The 24,927-nt window shown below is 42.7% G+C and overlaps 2 protein-coding genes and 1 long non-coding RNA gene across 8 annotated transcripts in view; 1 reads left to right on the plus strand and 2 right to left on the minus strand.

The window, feature by feature from the left end:
* fam131ab (family with sequence similarity 131 member Ab) overlaps positions 1-2,995 on the minus strand; it is a 54,703-nt gene extending 51,708 nt beyond the window's left edge. For 3 of the 6 annotated variants that reach the window (XR_007964479.1, XM_052079008.1, XM_052079004.1), the window contains exon 1: positions 2,462-2,995. Coding sequence is in view for 2 of the 6 variants with exons in the window: in XM_052079004.1 (XP_051934964.1) it covers positions 2,462-2,492 (31 nt within the window). In the remaining 4 variants the exon portion in view is untranslated. The other 3 variants (XM_052079005.1, XM_052079007.1, XM_052079006.1) reach the window with 2 other exon arrangements.
* Positions 2,996-9,217: 6,222 nt separating this feature from the next.
* alp3 (alkaline phosphatase 3) lies at positions 9,218-23,111 on the minus strand. The gene is made up of 11 exons (XM_052078945.1): positions 22,950-23,111; positions 20,405-20,521; positions 19,997-20,112; positions 17,726-17,900; positions 16,569-16,741; positions 16,357-16,497; positions 15,788-15,857; positions 14,659-14,793; positions 13,593-13,784; positions 10,551-10,667; positions 9,218-9,851 (listed from the first exon to the last, which is right to left on the minus strand). The coding sequence occupies exons 1-11, from the start codon at positions 23,017-23,019 to the stop codon at positions 9,538-9,540; spliced, it is 1,620 nt and encodes a 539-aa protein (XP_051934905.1). The 5' UTR covers positions 23,020-23,111; the 3' UTR covers positions 9,218-9,537.
* LOC127609321 (uncharacterized) lies at positions 16,714-18,525 on the plus strand. Its single transcript, XR_007964540.1, has 3 exons — positions 16,714-16,801; positions 17,847-18,003; positions 18,346-18,525. It is a non-coding gene; the product is annotated as an uncharacterized LOC127609321 (long non-coding RNA).
* Positions 23,112-24,927: the final 1,816 nt, after the last annotated feature.

Here is a 24,927-nt window from a genome sequence, read left to right on the forward strand (position 1 = left end):
TAATTGGGTGTGATGAGATCAGGTGGTGGGGTGTATTGTATCATTTAATCTCAGGCACCTTCTCTTTTTTCAGAGGAGGTGACAATTGTGTACCTTTCCAGGTTTGATTTATGGAAGACATTTGAGCCAGGGCTGCACATTCAAAATTCAATCCAGTCAGAGCTGATGCGCGCAAAACATTTATTGTATAGATCCAAACAAGACAAAAGCAAAACACACTTGCTGGAGTTGTCTCTTAAACTAATTCCGGTCATTAACATTAATTTGGTCTACATTGAGGACAGGGAGCCGTGAGCTGTCATTTTCTGATGTGAATTAAAGGTTTGTGCCCGGCCCCCCCCCCTAATGCTTTTGCAGTAATTGACAGAATCAGTAAGCAGCAGCCAGGGGCAGCAGGGCGTGCGTGGGGCTTTCAGACCCCCATCTTTCCAAATCTATCCTCTTTGTCCGTCCCCCTCAAGCGGTCTTTGAACGAATCACGACCACAGCATGACCGGTCAGCGCATAGCCAATCAACCGCGCACACAGTAGATGAGACAGACTGACACGGTGAACAAATGTTGAGCAAACCGGCAGCCCGCGAGAGGCGAAATGCATTGCACGGCTTTTTCCAAACAAGCATCATAAGATCAGTGGAAAGAAGTGTGGCTAATGTAGACAATTGATCACAAATTAATAGGTAACGTAATCTTTAAGAGATAATGTGAAGAGATTCAGTCATTATTATCATTATTATTATTATTATTATTATTATTATTATTATTATTATTATTATTATTATTGGCACACCCACAGCACTTTCAGATCAAAAGTTATACGCGACGTGTCATGAACGTATCATGAGGATGTAATCATTCATGTGTGTGTGTGTGAATCGCCGTGCTGACCCGAAAACTAAAACATAATTTTTACCTCAATTTTGCGTGTGTGATTTGAATGCTCGAAACAAACCCAATCTTGACTTGCCGCTCAGACTTGGGGCTTACTGCTCGACACATATTTTCAAACTTTATTACGACGCTATCAAGAAGCCTTGAACAGATTTCCTATTGAGGAATCACGAAGCGGTGCTTCACTACAATACATCATTTTGGAATGTGTGGAACGTGCGGTTGTGTAAATGTTTTGGTACAGTCGTAAGTAAGTAAATGGGCTTACTATGATACAGTCACCTACAGTTTGTTGTGAAAAGTGAAAACACAAACGGTCTCACTTCATGTCTTATCTACTGGCCTTTTAATATCACGTTTCTCAGCAATCACAACATTTTTGAATTTCATTTTTTACTTTTTTTGTATTATTTGTTATTGTTGTCTCATGTTTTCTGGCTGGGTCGAGTCACTTGAAGTAAATGAGCATTTAAGCAGGGGGGTTTTCGTCACACACGCGCGCGCACACACACACACACACACACACTCACACACGTTTCCTCTCTGTACATAGCGTTGTCGTGGAAACTGGAGACAGAGACCCTGCTGCTCCACCGTCTCACTCTGCCTCGCACATGCACGCACAAACACACATCATCATCATCATCATCATCATAATCATCGTCGTCATCAAACCATTAACTCAATACTGAGGTATTGTTTCACCTTAAGTGGAAGAATAAGTGAAACTGTTCTTAGCACGTGCATGCAGTTTCCACCTACAAGGTGTCATAATCATCAAGTGATGTATTACGCAATCATTATGCCTAACACGGAGGCGGGGAGGGGGACCCCGACGTGGGCACATTCCAGTTACATCAGAAGCAATCAAGGAGGGAGCATACTGAGACGCCAGGGCGGCGGATGAATGTGGAAGAAATGAGGGGGAGAGACAAACGCGAGTTCATGTGGAGTTAATGAAAGCCACGGAAAGCAAATGTGTAAACAACCGAGAAGCAACCGGAAGGCTGTTTGTTGGCAACAAATGATCCATCGCCTCATCGTTTGTGGAAAATCGGGATGGTCAAGCGGTGGCAAAAGTGGTCCTACCTCCCAACTAAAGTGGGTCAGCGTGGACGGCACCATCGTGTCCTCGCGTCGCGACGATACAAAGTATATCTGGGAGCATCCTTCAGTGATGTCAGAAAACACCCCAGGCTTCTCCGCCTCTCACGGGCGTGCGCACATAAAAGCTTCTTACAACTCTCCCAAACGTCGCGATGCTGAAGGGTTGCAGACACGAGCCCCCGCCCTCCTTAACACCTCCCCGATACCCGCCTTCGCATTAAAAAAAGAAGAAGAAAAAGAAATACGAAATACTGTGCAGTCTATCAGAATGAAAATGCTGCAGGACCAAAATGAGAGTTGAAATAAGCGATGTGAGGGTGTCCCATTTTGGGTAAAAAGCATGCCGCACAAGCTCCCCGGGTTCACTGCACCTAACGCAAAATGTTGCAGCAAAAAAATTACGTGGCAGCCTTCCTCCAGCCTTCCGTGCGTGTTAGACAAAACAAATGGAAAACAACTCTTACCCACTGGCGTTTTAGAGCTGATGCAGCCCATTTTTTTACAGCTGCATGTAGACCAGCTTGCACACTGAGACGATGCCTATTGAGTTTCCCCCAAAGGAAGCGTACCTCATAGAAGGAGAGCCACGCACGCTCGCTCCTCTCATCCGAGGAAGCTACGCCGGGTTGCGGTGGTGGTGGTGATGATAGTGGCGTCGTCAGGCTGTTGGGATGTCACCGAGGGCGGGGGGGGGGGGGGGGGGCAGGTTGCCCATCACTTTGTCTCGCGTCAATCTCGGTTGAGAGTTGCTTATCAGCAGCTCAGCGCAGGGACGGCGTGGATCTCCCCCACCCTGCAAAGAAGCTCATTTTGGAAGGGAGATCTCGGGCTGTCTCGTCCACACCGATGTACATCTCCGCTCTGCCTCGTGAGCAATCAAGTGTACGACGCATGGATAGCCAAACCCAAGCTCACATGCGAGTTGTATATATACGCGCTTAGCTGTCATATAGCGTCCGCCTCCTTGCACTGTTTTGCTCTCATGGTAAGAAGCGCAATGTGATGTGATTGGCTGGTGTCACCTTACATGTCAGCCAGCCCTCGCGGGGAGGGGGAGGAGATACAGTAAGAGGAGCGAATTGTCAACTAGTGGCATTGGATTTCTCTCGTCTCCAGCACAGAGCGTTTTGAAATTGTGCAGTGTCATAATTGGGGAACATTCACTAAGCGCCGGCCGCAATGAACGGACGACATGTGCGATGAGTCCATCTTCAAGGAAGGCAAATAGCGTTGCCGTGATTTACGAGTTCCCTTAAATCAATCCGTGACCGAGCTCGTGACTCAATGGACTCGCACGAAGCCTAATTCCAGTGAAGTTTTGTATCACGCACATCAAAACAGAGGTCAATGATTTGCATGCATACTTTGCAGCCTATATTCAATTGAATACACGGCAACGGTGAGCTATTTATTCTCTAAACTGATTAATGACATTGCTTTTTTGGGGGGGGGGCATTTGATGCCTACAACACGTTCCAGGGGCAATTCCCCCCCCCCCCCCAATTCTGCTGCTGTAGACTACAAATTTCCCCAGTGTGGGACAAATAAAGTTGATCTTTTCTTATCTTATTAAAGAGACTAGAAAAAGTGAAGAACCCTCTGAAAATACCTATTTGGAACATTCCACAGGTGATCGGCTTGAAAAAAGAAACATGCCCGAAATGCTGAGTTGCACAAAAGCAAGGAACGGGTGATGTTCATCTGTTTGTGAACAACTGCATGAGCAAATAGTCCAACAGTCTGAACAACTTTTGTCAACATACAGTCACAAGTGATTTGGGGGTTTCATTTTCTATGGTCCATATCATCAGGCCCAAAACCAACACTCAAGCGCCGGCCTACCTACAGCTCACCGGAATTCAAATTTTAGCTGACACCATAAGACAAAAATAAATAAAGCGGCAGATTATAACGTGAAATACAGTACCTTGTAAGTTGGGGAACTCGTAAGACAAGGAGCCACTGTTTCTGCTGGTGTTTCTAAAATAGGCAGCATGCATTTTCAACGCACTCAACTTATGGTTATATGTGAAGAGTTGGTGAATGACAGTGAGCAAAAGGGCCTATTGTGAGGACCATTGCAGGCCAGTCAGAAGCATCTTCATTCTCCCTGCGTCTCTCTCTTGCTCGCTTGATGCCCACCACGACTCTAAAGATAACTGTGCAGTGCTGCTCCTCCATGGTCCCCATTATCTGGTACCAAAGAGCCAATCAAGGGTCTCCTTTGAGGTTTCTTTTATATCCATCCCCAAAGAGAATAATTATGATGCTCCGAAATATAAAATGAGGGCCTGTATGGGTTCTCAGAGCATGCCTTTTATGGCGCGCCTATTCACCCATCGGGCACTTTGAAACAATGTTCTGGATCCTATCGATCCTGGGATCGGCTCCAGCGACTCCCCGCCACTCTCTTCAGGATAAACGGGGTTGAAAATGGATGGATGGATGTTTGTGACTGCATCAATGTTCAGAGGACGAAACACACACAGTGTTGGATTCAGAAAGGACAGACCACCCCTCCCACCCCCCACACCCCACTGCACATTGAAGGAACGGCAGTGGAAGTGGGCTCCAGTTACAAATACAGGTACCTTGAAGTCCACCTTTCAGAGGACCTCACCTGGCGTAGGACTTCTTCCTGATTGCTGAAGAAGGCTCACCGATGTGAGCTCACCGATGTCTTTACTTCCTCCGGAAGCTGTGAAGTGTCGGACTGGGTATCCATGTCTTGTGGATCTTCGAAAGAAGTGCAGTGCAGGAGAGCGTCCTCAGCACCAGCATCACCTCGTGGCACAGCAGTTGCAGAGAGGAAGGTTCTTCCAAGGCGTCGTATACATTTATTTTTAGTGGGTGGGAAGTTGAAGAATTCTGAGTTTCTAAACTACAATCTCAAAATCAGATCTGCTCGTTTAGGAAAGCTTTGCCTTTCAAAGGGTATTACTTGCAAAAGACAAACCACATAAAGGTCAAAGTTCAACTATGTCACAGACTCATTTTGACCTCTCATGCATAAAAAGAGTAGAAAAAATGGATGTTGATAGTATGGTACCTTTCATGGCTATTACTCTGATCTGGTTTGTATATACTATGAATTTGTAAATCTGATTCTAATGTCAATTGCCTCACCATCCATAAATTTCACCGCACGTTATGTTTGCAGTGGTTCAATATATCGCAATTTTATTATATGTCAATTCTTTTTTTGAATGAGCCATTAATGATGAAAAGCCTGTGACCCCTGATACTTCCAGAGAGAATAATCTCATATAAACTCAAAAGTGTCACCGAGGTAATATGTGCCATCGGAATACAGAACCTTTGGGGATCTTGTACAGACAACACTTTGTCAACTCATTACCTTAAGTTCTAGAAACTGAAACAATATTCCGCAACTGCCTGGAAACAATGTAGTGTTATCTATCTGTAGTGTTATACTGATATACAACTTAAGTGTTTGTGCCGCACGAAAATGACCTCTGGTTTCACCCTGGCCACCCCACTGAATATTGTTTTGGTTCTGCCTCTGTATAAAGAACCTTTTTTTAAAAAAATATTATTCATTCATTTTCGGATGCGCTTATCCTCAAAAGGGTCGCGGGTGGTGCTGGATCCTATCCAAGCTGTCTTCGGGCAGTAGGCTGTGGATACCCTCAAACAGTTGCCAGCCAATCGTAGGGCAAACAGAAAGGAAAAACCACCCGCACTCACACTCACACCAAGGGACTATTTAGAGTGTTCAATCAGCCTGCCATGCATGTTTTTGGAATGTGGAAGGAAACCGGAGTACCCAGAAAAAACCCACGCAGGGCCAGGGAGAACATACAACCTCCACATAGGGAGGCCAGAGCAGGGATTGAACCCAAGACCTCTGCACTGTGAGGTCAACGCGCTAACCACTGGACCACTGGGCCACCTCAAATTCTTATTCCTATTCTTATTTATATTTTTGTTCAATTTTTCCCCTACTTTGAAGTGCATTGTAACAAAAGGGTGAATGGGAGAAGTAAATGAGTATTAATGAGTGTATATGTCCTCTGCAAGAGATTGCAATTGGCTCTACTAAGTTCTCCCGCAGTGCATCTTCAATATTTCATCATGTTTTAAAATTGCAGCCACTCAGCGTCTGGGGCTGTGGTGCCACCAAATGGTGGTATGCAGTAAAGAAAGTGAGAGCAATAGGATGCGTTAGAAAAGCCTACCACTGCATTGGATCTCGATCCATGTGCTTTGCATGGTTTTATCATGATCACAGGATGATCATGTCATATTTGTTGTGTACATTCATTATTGAAAGCATCTAGCAAATCTTGATATCAATCTGTAGAGAAATGGGATACTGTAAGTATATTTCTTGGTGCTTTCTCGTGTTCAGGCAGCAGAATTAAAAGTCTTTTGTGTTAAAGCTTTGCAAAATCTCTCGTTCATTGGATGCAAGTCCATTGTATAAAAGGCAGCCTGCTAAGCGGAGAGACATCTGCAGAACAGAACAAAGCAGGGGATGCTTTGACAGGCTGCAGGGGACCGGTGGGAGAGCCGTGTGGGGCATGAGGAGATGTGCGCTATCTATATGCAAGCCAACAGACCCTGGAGGAGAACAATCAGGATGCCAATGGAAGAGCATTGATGGCTATCATCATTCCGCTTAACCAGGGCATTGAAGACAGAAAGACAAGTCGTATAAGTAGAGTAGATTTTCTTTCATTGCTTTTTATGATTGAAAACGACATATTAGGACTCTCTTATTATTGATTAAATTAAGTGTAATTATTTCTTGACTGGGCGGCCCGGTGGGCCAGTGGTTAGCACGTCAACTTCACAGTGCAGAGGTTCGATTCCAGCTCCGGCCTACCTGTGTGGAGTTTGCATGTTCTCCCTGGGCCTGCGTGGGTTTTCTCCGGGTACTCCGGTTTCCTCCCACATTCCAAAAACATGCATGGCAGGCTGATTGAACACTCAACATTGTCCGCAGGTGTGAGTGTGAGCATGGATCGTTGTTCGTCTCTGTGTGCCCTGTGATTGGCTGGCAACCGGTTCAGGGTGTCCCCTACCTATTGCCCGAAGACAGCTGGGATAGGCTCCAGCAACCCCCGCGACCCTTGTGAGGATAAGCGGATTGGAAAATGAATGAATGAATGAATGACTATTTCTTTACTACCTACATTTATTTGAACAATTGGCTCGGGAAAAAATTAATAATAATAATGGGTTCTTTGGCCTTAGTCTTAAATATGTGGTGTCCAGTTTGACATAAAGTTATCTAATACTGTTCACTTCTGTGCATTTGATAGATTAGCTGCATTATACTGTTTGATCAAAAACAGCTTTTCATCTCGATGATGGCCTGTGCAATATGTGCATCGCAAAGACGTGCAACAAGTTGCATATGGAATTGTTTGCTTTTATCTGACTTGACTGACAATCAGATGCAACCCTAAATCCACATCGCCATCCAATAGGTGAAGCGTATTTAAGGGTATTACAAATACGGTACTAAACAAATGTGGCGGCTGACCTGACTTTGAATTGAGGTTGCAAAAGTGCAGAGACAGACTTGAACTGGAGGGCGTTATTCAATTCGCAACGATCATGACCACCGGTGCACCGCTTATGTGTACCCCTGTACACACACAAATATATTTTATATCTATATGAAAGGATATCTGAAGCTTTTGGAATTTCTCACATTTCTGCATAAAATCACCACCAAATGTGATCTGATCTTTTTCAAAATCACACATGAAAAAATAGTGTCCGCTCTGACTAAAAACACCCAGACATTTATATGTGTTTACATTTTTAATGCTGTTTGCATTTAAACAATAACAGAACAGGGAGGAATAAGATACGGAACCACAGCATATAGTAACCGGCTGCCCCCTCTTCGCTTTGGCAGCAATTACTTCAACCAAATGCTTCTTGTAGCTGGAGATCAGGAACAATCTTTGACAATTCCTCTTTACAGTTCAGCCAGATTCATGGGATGTATGGCATAAATCGCTGTCTTGAGGACATGCCACACCATTTCAATGTTGTTCATCTAAAGACTTTGACTTGGTCCTTCCAGAATGTTGTTCTTCTGAAACCATCCTGAAGTTCATTTACTTTTGTGATTTGGCTCATTGGCATGCATCCATCCTCTTTTTAGCTCTAACTGTCAGATAGATCACCTCAAGTTTTCCTGCCAAACAATCTGATCAACTTTTGAATTCATTATTCCATAAATAATTGCAAGTTGTCCGAGCCGAGTTAGCGGTGCAGCCTCAAACCATGATGCTCCCTCCACCATGCTTCTTGGTGGAAATGAGGTTTTGATGTTCCATTTTTCCTCTACTCATGTTCCTTTCAAACAATTTAGGTTTCATCAGTCCATAAAATATTTTGACAGTCGTTCTGTGGAGGGTTTATGATCCTCTTTGCCAACATTAAACGTGCAGCAATATTTTTTCTTTTTTTTCTTTTTTTTGACAGCAGTGGCTTCCTCCGTGGAGTCCTTCCATGGACACAATTTGTGACCACTGTTTTGGTTGTTATGGTTCATTTTTTTACCCCTCTTGGGATTCTGTGCTAAACTGTTGGCATCATTTTTGGTGGCCGGCCATTCCTTGGGGAGACGCAATAGTGCGAAACTCCTTCATTTGTTGTCAATCTCTCCAACTGTGGACTGACTCACAATTGAATAAATTTCATGTTTGCTTCCACAAATCTATACTATTAGTCAATCCATGTATGTGTGTGTGTGGGTTGTTTTTACAAATTAAAAAACTGGTTGCATCTGACATATTTACATTGCATATTGTATATGAGGTAATAGAGCAATTTGGTCTTATTCATGACAAACCTGGCTAAAAATAGGTAAGTCGAGGCAAAATGGGACTATTTTTCAGCCTATTCTTGCGTATTTTTGGTCTGCTAAAAGACCTGTGAGTCTTGATTATGAGCCAAAGATGAGAGCGGAACCCATTATATGGAGCAAAATGATGGCCTGTGGCTCTCCTCTAAATGAGAGCAAGGCAAATCGAAATCATGCTTAATAAACTCTTAACCCCAGCAGATGTCCACAATAATTGCTATCATCTGTCTTCCAAAGATAAAAATAGGTGGTCTTTAAATATTTTGCAGTATTAACGGTCTGTCAGCAGCTTCAATAGCCCTTCATGTACTGGATTACCTTCTTGGTCCTCCGTTTTATCAAACATGCCTTTTTTTTAAAAATCAAAGCCTACTAGTGGCAAAAATAATGCACTTTTTAATTGTCATTGAAAAACAAAGAACCCTCCCTTTGACTTGATTGATATTAAAGAAAGTGAGTCTCCATACAGAGGAGTACATATTCTACATTTTAAAAAGTGGTAATGGTCTGGGTGGAAAAAAAACCCAAAACATTTTTTCAACAAATACATGATTGCCAGTATGTTATATATATATTATATTCAGTATGGCAAAGTCAGTCCAAGACACATTACAAGTGTTCATTAGTTCAATGCCCACTCCACCTCCATGACCATTCCCTTTAAATGTGGTACTTGGAGCGACATCTTTGTTACATCAGCACATGAAGGGCCAGCAGTGCTCCACTCAGGAGGCAACTGATCAATGCGGCTGAGCTTTGTGCTTCACCAGCACTGTTATTATCGAAGGTGGTGTGATCGAAAACTGGAGTGGTTTGCCCTCGACAGTGCCTCAGGTCTTCCCCCACACAGGCGGCATAGGCCATGGCGTGAGCAATGTAATTTTGCTCTTGGATGCCATGGAAGAGGTGAGCCATGGGTCCACGGGCCAGCACGGCCACGTCCTCTCCACTGTGAGTGGCTGAGGCTGTTGGCACTGCTGACAGCTGCACGTATTCTTCAGTTTCTGCGGAAAGAAAGGTGTGACGATACAACCGTGCACAATAAGCAGAGATGCTCCAGTGGAACCGCATGAAGCAGTTCAAATTATTGTTGAAACTGATACACCAGAAACTAGGGATTAGCTCCAAGGGATAAATGCATCGACAACTACACTGCTGTATGGGGAAGTTTGTTTATTTGATATTTATAAGAGTTATAAACGGAAATGTGATCAGTGCAAATTCAGACAAAAGAGTGCCTAATGTTATTGAACCCTTTCATGGACAGCGGTTGCTACCGTGGACAGTTTATCGTGTTATCATGTTACAGTGTGCATGCAAGGGTTAATAAGATAAATGATTCCAAAAAATCCTCTTCAATTAAAGCTGAAGTCACCACCATTTATCTTATTTGAGATTGAAAGAGCACCAGGGATTCAAACAAAAGGTAAAGCTGTAGAAAATGAAACACGGTTCATGTGATTGCAACTGTCATTGTGGTGTGTGTGTGTGTGTGTGTGTGTGTGTGTACTGTATACACAGATGAAGTCAGTGCTTTCCTCCTGATTATTTCAAGGATAGAAAAGGTGTGTGTATGTGTGTGTGTATACAGTACACACACACACACACACACACACACACACACACACACACACCTTTTCTATCCTTGAAAGAATCAGGAGGAAAGCACTGACTACATCTGTGAGACAAGGAATGGATCTTACTTGTGTCAACATTGCGAATGTCGGGCCGTGTGCCATTGATGATTTTGTGTCCAGGCCCATTTCCATACATCAGTGTGGTGTACGGCAACATATCTTTGGCCCACAATGGAGACTTCCCTGGAAAATACAAATGAACCGCTATTCAGCTTTTCTTATATTTGTGTCACTCTCCTCAAACACACACACACACACACACACACACACACTAATGGCCCCACCTTTAAATTTACTGGCCACCCCAGTATCAACTGTTGTAGCGTCAGTTATGCTTTTCATTTCAAATGCCCAGCCAGGCAAGCAAGCAAGCCAGCCGCCCTTTATCCTCCCTTAACTCACAGGAGCTACCCCCAGTAATAACAACCAACAGTAATAATTACTTTTGTATTACATGAAGCAAAGATGAGTGTTTGTTACACATATAGCCTGCTAATCAGAATGAGACTATGCATCCCTGTTGGGAAATCATTGTTACATAAAGGTAATGTGTCTGTCCTTGCTTTTCCCAGAAATTGATTTGTTTACAATAAATGTTCACTTTATGCCTCTTTATATTCATGACACAATAACACATACTGGTTGTGGAACTTAAAATGTTGACTGTACTGTTATTAGTCGGTGCAAATTATATCATGAGTAACATGATAATAATATTACAAAAGTGGGCATTTCCTTAAAGAGGACGTCAAGACGAAAATTTTCTTCACAATGAAATGTTTTATGGGACTTCACTAGTCCAACATTGCGTTCTAATTTTTGTTGCCTTTTTGAAATATGAATTAAGCAGCACCCCTTTTAATCCATCTCAGTGGGCGGCTATTTTGTGTTTAGATGAGTGAAGCTGCATAGAACATATTCTTTTTAAGAACAGTTGCGAGATGACTTCCCCTTTAAGTCTTTTTGATATTTTCCTACTGGCTGGTTTATTACAATTGAAGAAATGATCGCTTTCAGTTTTGGTGTGCCACCCCAAGATTCTAAGTGCACCTCCATCTAGGCACCCCTATAAAAATAAATAAAAACATTTGGAGGCGCCACTGACACCCGCAGATGACGTCTTTGATGCGCTCGTGTCCTGCCGGAGGTCTAAACCTTGCTGGGTTAAACAATTATTTTCTCCAGATGAGCCATTAGGCCGACAAGTCTCCTTGTTGATGACAGGATTTCACAAGCACATTAATCATTGCTACACCACCGGGAGGAAGATTAGGATTAGGAGGAAGAAGAGGAGGTAAGGTGAAATAGAAACAGAGCAGGCAAGTGCAAGTACAAAGAGCGCAACGCAAACAACAAGCAATATAAGCTTCAGAGGGCTGATGATGATGATGTATGATTTCATAAGATTGCAATGTGGAAAGTAGAGGAACAACTGACAGCTCAAAAAAATGAAGCTTCCTACATTGTTGTAAGACTGCAACTCAATGCAATTCTTTACACGTAAGACACAGTTTCCCTTTAGATAGACCATCTTCTCTTACCATCTGACTTGCAGCTTTGCGAGGTTACATTTGGTCAGCAACGTGTGTGATAAAAGAATGGCGAGGCAATGTTCATCATAGGTTGCTAGGTGACACTGAGCGCAACTGTTATATTGTGACCTTTCTACTTGCTATGGTCTTCCTTATGTATGGCACACTTGGCACAAATGCTTGTTGAATCCACTTGGGCTAGAAAAAAATGGATCCCCCACATCGGTTCGGCCAAGCAACCGATTGGATAGATTAGACCTTCTTCCGCATCTGGCAGAAAAGGCTCCACGTTCATGCAATCGTTCGTTTTGGCATGCAGTTAAGAGTTAACTGACAATATACTGAGAGTTGTATAGTAAGCATCAAAGATCAATAGACTTGACCGGTGGAACTTTTCAGTTGGTGAGAACAGTGGTTTATTCATTTAAAAAACACAATACCCCCAAAAACTCGAACTAACTGGCCGCCAGGTCAGGATGTAGTCCGCCTTCTGCCCAAAGTCAACTGGGATCGGTGAAACTCTGGGGCTCATTCTCCATTAAGCTTTTTTTTGTCTTTGTTTAGAGGATCTGAAGTCAAAGTCGCTACACCGATGGAAGAACCTGAAGTCTGAGTCGAATTAGCAGAGCTACTGAAACTTAATTTGTATTGTTCTCTCACCTAAATAGTTGAAGTTCAAGTCAACTTTGTTGTCAAATGTGCATGCTGTGCAACATCGAGCACAGATGACATGTCTTTCCTCTCAACCACAGGAGAGAGAGGAGCCGCTGCGGGTGCTGGTGCCACCATCAAAAGAATTAGCATTCACGAAGGTTTTACCCGTACGAAACAATCAATCCACTTTACGCAAGAACGGGTTGATGACATGATTGTGTGAAGCCGTACTTGCAAAGCCAAGCAAAAAAGCTTAAAAGTAAAGCGCTATCATTTAGATGTCAAGATGTAAGATTTAAAAAATACAATTCTGTCTCTCGGGAAATGCGATGCTTCCCTGACGGATTTTAAACCCAGAGGTAAACAAGAGAGAAGAGAGCTTTGACAGCATAGCGGGAGGTCAATAGCACAGAAGCTCCAAGAGGAGATAAACAAGTCAGGAGGGCTGATGGAGTGAGTTGAGCTGAGAGAACATCATGTTAAAGAAAGACAGCCGTCAACAATGATGGCCACAGAAAAATGGAGAAAAGGGAAGAGAGACAAAGACAAATTGTGAAACTGAAATAGAAAGGCCGCTGGCTGGGTGTTGGAATTGAAGCTTGTACAAACTCGAGGAAATGTCAAGCAACCGGTGGCAGCGAGTCACTGACAGACAATGAGTGCATCTCACTAACACACACACACACACACACACACACACACACACACACACACACACACACACACACACACACACACACACACAATTACCAAATGTCACCTTAGGTTATTGTCAGTAAAAAGTGCTTGGGGGTTCTCCCAACTTCAACATAGTTACACATACAGTACATTTGACCATTAAGTTTATCCAATCCAATCCAATAATTCATCTTCAGGACTCCTTCTCATTTCTTCTCATTTACTTGCCAAGGCGAAAAATTACCCAGAATACTTTGCCCTCGAAATGGGTATCCATTGAAGGTAATTGGATGTGAATGGTCGGCCATCACTATTGTGAGCGTTTCCTCCTCGTTGGTGAGTTCCAGGCCCTTGGCAATGGCGTTGTCGAACGCGACCGTTTCGTGAAGCGCCATGTACGCTCGGCCGTCGTGGTGGGCCTGGTCAATGCGGCCCCCTGAGAACAGGCAGAGTTAAAGGTCAACTTGATGCTTAAAGCAGTGTGCTGGCTGAATGGTCAAATATCACACACACACACACACACACACACACACACACACACTGCACACATACAATGCACACAGACTGTCACACGTCCCAACAAATGACCGTATGTTCTGCACTATAAGGCGCCTCGGTGTAAAAGGCGCACCTTCATTGAATGGCCAATTTTAAAACTGTTTTTATATATAGGGCGCACCATATAAGGCACATAGAATAGACGCTACAGTAGTGGCTGCGGTTGCATTATGCATCCACTAGATGTAGCTACGCTAAAGGAATACAATTCAATACAATATAGCTTTATTTAAATGGAGCTTTCACAATCGCTGCAGCTGTAACAAAGCATTTCATAGAACATTTAAAATAGTATGTCCAAGAACTCAGAATATTGATCCCTATATACGGCGCATCGGATTGTAAACTTTTGAAATGCTTCTAGGTGCACCTTATAGTATGGAAAATACGGTAATTGAGTTGAACGCATGTGTATATTTGCAAGTCACTGGGGCCACCCCAGGTACACGGTTATACTGTGGATTAAAGGAGGTTGTGCACAACAACAAAAAAAGACCTTCAATTCTTAAATGAGTGGATGTGTTGTTCATATATAAATGCAAAGCCATATTGATGTTTTAGATAACATACATTACAGCAAGGCCCTTAGTGACCATCATAAGATCAATAGATGGATTGATCCAGCAGGTGCAAACACATGCTACTTCCTATTTTTAGCAAAGCGCCTCCTTGGGGATGACATTAGTCAAACTTTGCCTGCCTGATGAAGCGGTGGGATGAATCAGAGGGGGGCGTGGACTGCCTGTCCTCACCTTCCACTAAAAGAAAGAAGCCTTGCGGGTTTTTCCTAAGGATGCGAACTGCTTTTTCCGTGGTCTCGATGATGGATGGGTCCATGCTGGGGTCCCTCTGAGCTTCGTATCGCAGATCACCAGGTTCAAACAGAGCTGAGTGAGAAAAGAAGCAGACCAGCGGGACAATGCAGTCAATGGTGTCTGTAATTGAAGTGCAGCTAAAAATCATTCGTTCCTTCTCTGTCACCACAGGAGGACAAACGACAGACCAGCCGGCATGGCTCAATTCACCCCTTCACACTTTCTAACTTTTCAGGATGTAACTGAATAACAGCAAGTTTAAATGCAGCTATCTTGGGATCATACATCTGTGTGACCTGCCTTGGCTCTTTATATTGTATGGAGCTGTCACCAATCTGCCAACATTGTCTATAACAAGCTGTGAGAGGATTCAAATAATGATACAAATATTTCTCTCAGGTGATGGTGGATTAACCTACAGAAGTCCTTGCATCTCTCGACCCATTGTCTTGCTTTGTCTTTCTTTCCTCCTCACCGTTTAATCCATTCCCTCGGACTGGAAGTTGTGAAACTCACATCAAAGATTAATTTGGCAAGATTATTTTATGAACTATTAACATTCCATCCATTCATTTTCAGTGCCACTTATCCCGTTTAGTGTTGTGGGTATGTGCTGGACTGCATCAAAACTGATTTGAGGTGATAGGCGGACTCCACCCTGAAATGGTCATCAGTCAGTCACAGGGCACACACATTGACACGTGGAACCATTCACTCTGTCACTGAGTGTCACTCGAATTCGTGCTGGCTGCATCAAAGTCAGGCGTATGTTCTCACATGCCATCATTGACTTTGCAACTTTACCCTTTTTTTCTAGAAGTCTTCACCCAAAAAAATTCTATGCAATAAAATGTGGGCTTTCCTTCCCTTCATTAGATTTTTATTAATATTATTCTTAAATTTTCTTTCATTCTTTACACTCCTTTGTGGATATGTGATGTGTCTGCTTCAAGTTAGGAGTTCCGTACTTTTACTGAAGTTGAAAAGATTTGAAAATAATGTCTTTCTATTAAAAAAAAAAGTCAAAAAGACTATCAAATAAAACATCACAAACATAAGAACTCACCCATGAGGTAATCTGTGGTTTCTGGGTTAACAGCATCAAAATCTGTTTTATTCCATACGTAATGGGCTACCTATGGTATTAAAACAATACACACACAGACATGTATATACGCAGTTGTTTAAAACATAATGCACATTGTATTAACCCTTTCAAGGACAGCAGTCACTACAGTGGGCTACAGTATCATGTTATCAGGTTCCACGTTGTCATTATTGGTGTATGAAAGGGTTGAAGTGAAAGTGAATCAAATTGAAAATTGGCAGAAAAATAATACCTTCATTCTCAAACATTCATTCAACAGTTAAAACAAATTAGATTGATTGTCAATAATAGCAGATATACAGTAAGTACTTCAGACATAAAATGCAATTTTTTTTCCAGTGACAGCTAACAATATTGTTACTTTAGATCAGTGGTTCTTAACCTTCTTAGAGGTACCGAACGCTTCATTAGAGAGAAAAAAAGTGATTTTTTTCAAGTAAATTCAAGACATAAAAAAACACATGTATTAAAAACATGCAGTATCCATATTTTAGTATCAGTCCACACACACGGAGGTGATGAATTACCTTGCCCGTCTTCTTGTTCAGCCATTCACTGATGAGGTTGCGTTTGTCTTGTCTTTTACCTCTGGATGAGTAGTCCTTGGGGTATTCCGGGTCCTTGGTGCCCCTGGGGGTCATGTACTTTCTCCCGCCACCAATGATCACCTGCAAGCATGTCCACTCCATTAAGCAGGTTAGCATGTCACCGAATCAAATGTTTGGAATCTTCGTCTCACATCTATATCTGTGTTATTGAGCAGTTGAGATGCAATGTCAGTGCATCCGTCCCTCTTGGCAGCGGCAGGCATGTCGGCGTCGCTGTACCACTTCCGGCTGGCACTGTGGGCGTAGCTGGTGGCTGGTGTAGCATGCTGGACCCGTGTGGTTGTCACAATGCCGACAGACTTGCCTAAAAATAGTCGGTAGGGCTGACTGTCTATTACTGCTACCGATGGCTTAAGCCACAAAGGTATTGCTGACTTTATGTTCGCCCAATTATGGCGGTTCCCGTTGTATGTTAGCATTAAGACAGGGGATTTTTTTTCAATGGCTGAATAAACAGAGCATGATCAAATTGCAGAACTATTTATTATCTGCTTGCCTATTTTAACACAGCATGCGGAATACATACCAGAGAAAACAAAAACCGCCAAACTTATTAAGAAACAACTAGAAACAGCACAAAGTAACGCAGAGGTAAGCGGACATACTGTTAGTGCAACGACAAAATATGCATAGCAAAAATAAGACAGTGTGTTTTTGGCATGCTGGAAATGTGCGCCAGAGCAAAGGAACTGAGTACTGATCTAAACGCTTCATCATGCGCAGATTTGTTTTACAAACAGCAGTGAACGCTTCAACATGGATCTCCTTAAAGAATAATAACAAATACAACTAGTATTCATAAAAAGAGATGAAAATATGAAACTCATGGGAAAATCCCCAAATGAGCAGCACCACTTAAGGAGGGGAAAAAGCCACAACTTATAGTTCACATTTTTACGGTGAAAGCGATTTAGCCTCTGGAGAAGTTAAAGGGATTACTCAATCGAGATGGCCTTTTCTTGAACGCTGAATCAGTTTTAACACAATGTTGTGGCCAGTGAGTGTGCCCTTATGCAGGACCTGGGATTCTGATCTGATAAATAAAACAACAAACATTAATATTAGTAATATATTACACTAGTGCTGTGCCATTGTGTGTGTGTGTGTATGTGTGTGTCCTAAGATAAGTACGGCTGCCAACAGCATAGAAACATGATAAGAATGAAAGTGTTTTTCTGTGGAGCGCATTATCTTGCACATGCAACCCGAGAGCCCAACGTTTTCTTTTTAACTTAAGCATAAACTTACAGCGCTTACACGGTAATTGTCATTTTTGTTGACTCCTCACCCGCATCTTTGGCCCACTTCAAGATGGAGGTGACTTCATTGCCCTTCTGACTCTTACAAACGCCATTTCGAGCTGCTGCACTGACGCCGATGGTGTTCAGGTTGGTTTTCACCCCACACAGATAAGCAGTGGCCGTGGCAGCACTATCTGGAATCTGGAAGTCCACACTGTAGGTCTGTACAAAGGACAAGGAGCACCTTGAATCGAACGGACGGACAGCCAATGTTTTCACCATACTGTACGTTGGACAGGAAAAACTTATTGTGATCTTGGTTGAGGTGAGCTATGCTCGCGGTGGGGAGTGGGCATGGTATGCGCCGTTGTTCTGGAATGGCAAGTCGACTCGGTACCCGTCCAAACAAGAATTCAGAAACAAACTAAATCCCAAAACTTTCCAAAATGTAAGCTTTTTTTTTTTTAAAGTCACATCTTGCCACTTGAGTCCTTATGGAACAAATTGACATCACCTAATTTCATAGCAAATCAGTTGTAAATGTCACTGGTTGGCTTAACACGGTCTAAAAAAGGATTGATGATTTTTACTTTATCACCGGTTAGGGTACCGATACTGAAATGACAATTTCTGATAAGTGTCATGTTTTGCCTTAATTGGGTTTCAGCTCCAGCTCGAGTGAAAGGTTTTCCCTCCAGTTGGTGCATCCACCCATCCATTTTCCGATCCGCTTATCCTCACACGGGTCGCGTGGGTTGCTGGAGCCTGTCCCAGCTGTCTTCGGGCAGTAGGCGGGGGACACCCTGAACCGGTTGCCAGCCAATCACAGGGCACACAGAGACGAACAACCATCGGTGCTCACACTCACACCTAGGGACAATTTGGAGTGTCCAATCAGCCTGTCACGCATGTTTTTGGAAGGTGGGAGGAAACCCACGCAGGCATGGGGAGAACATGCAAACTCCACACAGGGAGGCCGGAGCTAGCATTGAACCCGATACCTCTGCACTATGAGGTCGACTAACCACTGGCCCACCAGGCTGCCCCAGCAGGTGCAAATTTCGCCATCAAGCTTGGCTGTGTGTTTAAGGACTCTGACCTGTGCAACCCCTTCTTGACCCTGCTTGCTGTTGTGCCTCACGTGTGATTTTCTATACCACTCGATACAACTCATAGTCACTTTCATTTTGCTCATAGATCTTGTTTGTATTTTTGTTATTCCAGTATTGCTCTTTGTTTTCATGTAATTGCACTTTCTGATATTTCGTTTGAATCTTCTCTGTCTTCTTTTGAACCTTACCTTTGCAAGCGCTTCTTGCTTTCATGAACTGTTTGTCCTGGCACTTTGTGACCAGCCATTTCAGTTCATACTTTGTTGGTGCAATTTTCTGTAATAAATAGTTTTTGTCATTGCACTTTGTTTGAGCCTGCATCTTTGGAATCCTGAAACATTGTTCGGTTCGGTCAGAACTTAACAATAACCTGATCAATTTAACATTCATTACTCAAAAATAAGACCGGTGATATAATGTATATCTCAAATAAGAGTTTATTGTTGCACTATAACAAGATCAAAACAAAAAAAATCCATAAAGGCAATACTTTATCTTTTCAGCAACATTTCCATACTTTGAGATATTTTTAAAAAGCAATGATTTATAGTAATGCAAATGTTTTTGATGTGGCGTTAAAATGAGTAGATTTTGTTTTCTTTCATGCTTCTAGAATTCATAAATATGTAAGTGCTGAATATTTCATGAAAATCATTCGATCTTTGAAAGTTACATCTTGGCCCAATTAACTGAACTAGCAACAGTTCAGAATGAATTACTAATAGTGAGAGGTGAATCAAATATGTTTTGGTGTTGGTGGTTTTTAACCCTTTCAGGAACAGCGGGGACCACAGTGGACAGCTTACCATGCTATCAGGTTTGAGAGTGCATCAAAGGGTTCAAATCATTTTTTGAAAAGCAAAACTCTAAGCATGACTCTTTTGTTTGTCTTGATGCATTTCATTTTGTGGCCAATGAGTATTTTTTATTAATTAGATTTTCTCTCAAACAACAGATTTATGGCCTTGACGTTTATCACATTCATGATCAATTGAGGCTTGAAGGCTTAAGGAAGCCAAAAACTGTTCAGGATGGAGTACAATCCTTAGGGACAAATGCATGATCGGAGTACAGTATGCAGTACATCATATGAATAGAATTAACTTGGTATCTGTGAGTGTGTGTGTGTGTGTGTGTGTGTGTGTGTGTGTGTGTGTGTGTGTGTGTGTGTGTGTGTGTGTATGTGTGTGTGTGTGTGTGTGTTACCTTAGCCAAGCCCACGTAGGGGAAGGTGTCCATGGTCATCACAGTCTCCTCTCCTGTATGGTTCTGCAGTTGTCCCTTGAGGATACGAGCTGCTGTGTAGGTTGTGATTCCCATACCTAAAGTGAACACGCATTCATGCAAACTTTCTCGTGAGGTCATTTTGGAATGGAAACGTATTTAGACTACAATGCTGACAAAAAGAAAAAAAAAGAAGGAAGACAGTAATAATAATCCATTTCATTTTTATCATTGCATTTTACATGATTTTAGGTTTTTTGTTTGTTTGTTTTTTCAATTTAGGAGACATCGCCTCACTGGATGAATTCGAACCAGATGCCTTGCAAAAATGCAGCTATCATGGTTAACATCGTTTTTGGACTTTTGCCCAATTTGCATTCCGCCACCTACCGTCTCCGAGGAAAAACAGAATGTTTTTGGCCACGTTGGTGTTGTGCTTTCTGTTTAAAGCTGTTTGCAACGTCTTCTTTGCCTGTGATCTCCAGAACTCTGGGTTCTCCTCTTCAACTGTGTAGTGAGACAAGTGAATCAGATTAGTTACGGTCACAAATCATATCTCTTTCATTACAAATACAGACTGAAAGACATGGTGCTTTGAAGCGAATGCCACAGCGGATGAATCTCAGAATAATGGCTCAGACGAGACAAAGATCAACAAATAAACTGAGTGAATTGCCCCTTGTCCAGTCCTTGCTGACGTGGATGTACAATTCGGGTTGGTCTATCTGATCACTCTTGTGGCCTCTTATCGACTAAACCATCATGCCCAGAGACGGTTTCAGGTACCGCTGTTCACAACAACAATCCACAAGGGTTGCACATGTAACACAGACATGGCATGAAATGGAATTAATGAGAGAGAATAATTGATAATAATGAGAAGGATGGTGGTAGGATTGAGGGAAAAGAGAGAAGATGAGGAACAAAAGCAGAGGGTAACAAAATGTGAGGTGGGCACAATAAAAATTTACAGCTTTTAGAAGAAGTCAGACCTCGATCCATCCATCCATTTTCTGATAGATCTTTTTATCCTGACAAGGGTCGCGGGGCATCCTGAAGCCTATTCCAGCCGTCTTCGGGCAGTAATGCGGGGGATACCCTGAATTGGTTGCCAGCCAATCGCAAGGTACACACAGACAAACAACCATCCACACTCACACTAACACCTAGGGACAATTTTGAGTGTTCAATAAGCCTGCCATGCATGTTTTTCGAATGTGGGAGGAAACCGGAGTACCCGGAGAAAACCCACGCAGGCACAGATGGGGAGAACTCCCTGCACCTCTGCACTGTGAGGACGATGTGATAACCAGTCGACCGCCAAGCCGGCCAGTAGTCAGATCTGAAGCACAAATATAAAATGCTTTGAAACAGACTGAACGTGTTCACGCTTCTGCAAAGGATAAATACGGGAAGAGAAATCTTGCTCAGAGCGAAAGATATCAAGCTGTCATGAAAGATGACAATACAAAGCTTGTTTTCAGAAAATGTATTTACCATTGGCATGCAAGTCCTTGTAAAGTGAAAAGAAATGTCTTCTAAATCTGACAGGGATAAGACTGTTGTTAATAATCCTGCCAAATTTGAATGATTTAAAAAACCTCATCGTGTTTATAAAATGAGGTTTCCAATATCATTGCAAAAAAATCTAACCATTCTCTCCACTCTCGAATGTTGTGGGCATATCTGCTCAATGCGCTCAAACAAATTAGTTGTCAACTGTCAAATACCTCGACGAGAACATGGAAAAATGAGGCCTGCTTCCAAATGGCTCCATATTTAAGCTGTGAAAATATCCACTTCATGTCTTCTGTGGCTGCAATTTATGTCACCGCGGCTCATTGCAAGGGCTTTTCAATGCTGTGACAACGAAGCGCTCTAAAGCGCCCACACCTTCCGAATGTCCCACTCCACACACTAATTGTCAAGAATGTTTTTTTTTTCATTTCTCCCATCCCACTCTTTTGCCTGTCATGCACATGCTCACGATTGATAACCAGGTAGAGTTATCGTAGTTTTTGATTTTTTTTATTATATATAGCGGTAGTCTTGATTTCAGTTAGATTTTTTTTTAATTCGTTTCATTTGAATACGTTTTTAGAGAAATTTTGTTAGTTTGTATTCATTTAAATTATTTTCAAAAATGCTTTGTTTATAGTTTAGTTGTTATTAGTTTTAGTATTAGTTTTATTTAAACATGGGGATTATTTGTGTGGTGCAATATTTTTTGAAAAAGTGAACAAGTATTGTGTAATAAATTTATGTGAACTCCATCTCTGAATTTCCTTCTTCTGTACAGGCATAAAACAATACTGAAAGAAATACATTCAGAATGAACCCTGAACGCGCATGCAAAATATTAATTGAAAAAGACAAAAATGAAGGACATTCACGATAATGGGAGTTTTATAACAGATGTTGTTGCACTTGCTTTTTTCATTATTTATGTGGTCATTGACATTGTTTTTGTTTTATTTATTTCATGAGGTTTTTTTGAAACGATAACCTTGCAACAAGGTGATTGAAAGCTGCCTCAACAGTGTAAGACCGCATTTCACACACTGACAGTCAATTCAGTCCCTGACATACGGTAGTTCTCGGTCTTTTCCCATATTTTCAGCAGTTATCTTCAAACATGTATAATATATTTTGAAACAAATATCTAAATTCATTTTGAATTGACCTTCGCAGCCACCGTCACTTTGTATGACTTGCTCTGCGTGTGCATGAATAAAAGCAGTTGGAACAAGATGGAAAAAAAAACAATGCTGAAGTCGGAAATCATTTGTAGAGAATGAATGTTTTGAGCACATAAGATAAATAAGATAACTAAAACATTTGCTGCCTGTTTGATGATTTCTCTTTTGGATATATTGAAATCTTAAAGATTTTATCTTGAGTGACTTTTAAGGGAAGAAAGTTTTCAAAGTCTTACCTTTGGCTGCAGTTGTTCCAAAGACTACAAGTAGGAAAAGAGCCAACATTGACACTTTTGAAGGTTCCATGGCTTTGCTGTGGCTGAAGGATTGATCGTCTAAGCTTCTCCAAGATGTCCTCTGGGTACAACTATCGCTTATGGCGTCCCATCACTTGTGATGTCATTTTTAACAGCATGTCATAAATGACCCTTGGGCCTCTCATTCATTTATGACTCAAGAGTGCAGTAGCTGTGTTGTCTTGGGAGTGGACAACAAGTGATTAACTTTTCATAGCAAGTTGACTTTTTATTAACTTATCGACAAAAGTTAAAATATTAACAATGGCAATATTTTTATTTTACTGTATAAGAATCAGTGTGTGCAAATGTTTGTTCACTTTGTGTGTGTGTGTGTGCGTGCGTGTGTGTGTGTGTGTGTGTGCGTGTGTGTGTGTGTGTGTGTGCGTGCATGCGTGTGTGTGTGTGTGTTTGTGTGTGTGTGTGTGTGTGACATGCATCTGTACTGCTATCAGTTAAGTATTGACTGATAACACAGCCTCTGATTATGTAAGTGACAGAAAGTCCATTTGCTCGTACAAACTACATATGCCCGCACACTACATACAGCATAATGAGATCTAATACATGAGCAGTATAAAAAAGCGATGAGGGAAAATGCATATGCACTCCCTGAACCACTTGTCCGCCCTAAACTCAATTTTGAAAATATTGCTAATGTTCATTATATGGAATTTTCAGTCGTGCAGAACAGCCCTGCCTTATAATTACAAGATTAGATCAGCTCTCAATATGCAGTATTGCGATAGAATGCAGAGCGGCCCGGTGGGCGAGTGGTTAGCGCGTCGACCTCACAGCGCAGAGGTTGTGGGTTCGATCCCGGCTGTGTGGAGTTTGCATGTTGACTCCGGGCCTGCGTCGGTTTTCTCAGAGTACTCCGGGTTCCTCCCACATTTCAAAAACCTGCATGGAAGGCTGATAGAACACTCTAAATTGTCCCTGTGTGTGAGTGTGAGCACGGATGGTTGTTTGTTGCCCTGTGATTGGCTGGCAACCGTTCAGGTTGTCCCCCGCCTACTGCCCAAAGACAGTTGGGATAGGCTCCAGCGTCCGTTGTCAGGATAAAGCGGATTGGAAATGGATGGGCTGTAGAAAGCTGCGAACTACATCCATCCATCCATTTTCAAAACCGCTTATCCTCACAAGGGTCGCGGGCATGTTGGAGTCCATCGCAGCCGACTTCAGGCTTTAGGCGGAGGGACACCCTGGAGTGGTTGCCGACCAATTGCAGGGCAAACAGACGAATATCCATCCGCGCTCACACTCAGACCTCAGGGCAAATGTCAACAGCTTGCACGGCAGGCTCATTGAACACTCTAAATTGCCCCGAGGTGTGAGTGTGAGCATGAATGGTTGTTCGTCTGTGTGTGCACTGCAATTGGCTGTCAACCGGTTCAGGGTGTCCCCCACCTACTGTCCACAGACGGCTGGGATAGGCTCCAGCACCCCCCGTGACTCTTGTGAGGATGAAACGGATCGGAAAATTGATGGGTGGATGGATAGATGAATCGAGCGGCCTGGTCGACTGGTTAGCACATCGGCCTCACAGTACAGAGGTGCAGGGTTCGATTTTGGCCCTGGCCTTCCTGTGTGGAGTTTGCATGTGTGGGTTTTCTCCGGGTACTCTGGTTTTCCCACATTCCAAAAATATGCAAAGCAGGTTAATGGAACACTCTAAATTGTCCCGAGGTGTGAGTGTGAGCGCGGATGGTTGTTCATCTCTGTGTGCCCTGCGATTGGCTGGCAACCGGTTCAGGGTGTCCCCCGCCAACTGCCCGAAGACGGCTGGGATAGGCTCCAGCACGCCCCGCGACCCTTGTGAGGATGAGCAGATCAGATAATGAATGGATGGATGGATGGATGACAGTGTCATAGAAAGCCAAATATTATTTGGGGAAGGGAGAATATTTGATCACAG

This window comes from Hippocampus zosterae, chromosome 10, assembly GCF_025434085.1.
Source record: "Hippocampus zosterae strain Florida chromosome 10, ASM2543408v3, whole genome shotgun sequence".
NCBI classification, from domain to species: domain Eukaryota; kingdom Metazoa; phylum Chordata; class Actinopteri; order Syngnathiformes; family Syngnathidae; genus Hippocampus; species Hippocampus zosterae.

Bases quoted from the DNA above. Each gene is read 5' to 3' on its own strand.
- alp3 (XM_052078945.1), bottom strand. From the start codon at position 23,019: ATGGAACCTTCAAAAGTGTCAATGTTGGCTCTTTTCCTACTTGTAGTC. The intron at 15,858-16,356 runs GTAATTCATCAC...TTAATACCATAG, and splicing joins TGAACAAGAAGACGGGCAAG to GTAGCCCATTACGTATGGAA. The intron at 14,794-15,787 runs GTGAGTTCTTAT...TTTCTCACTCAG, and splicing joins AACCACAGATTACCTCATGG to CTCTGTTTGAACCTGGTGAT.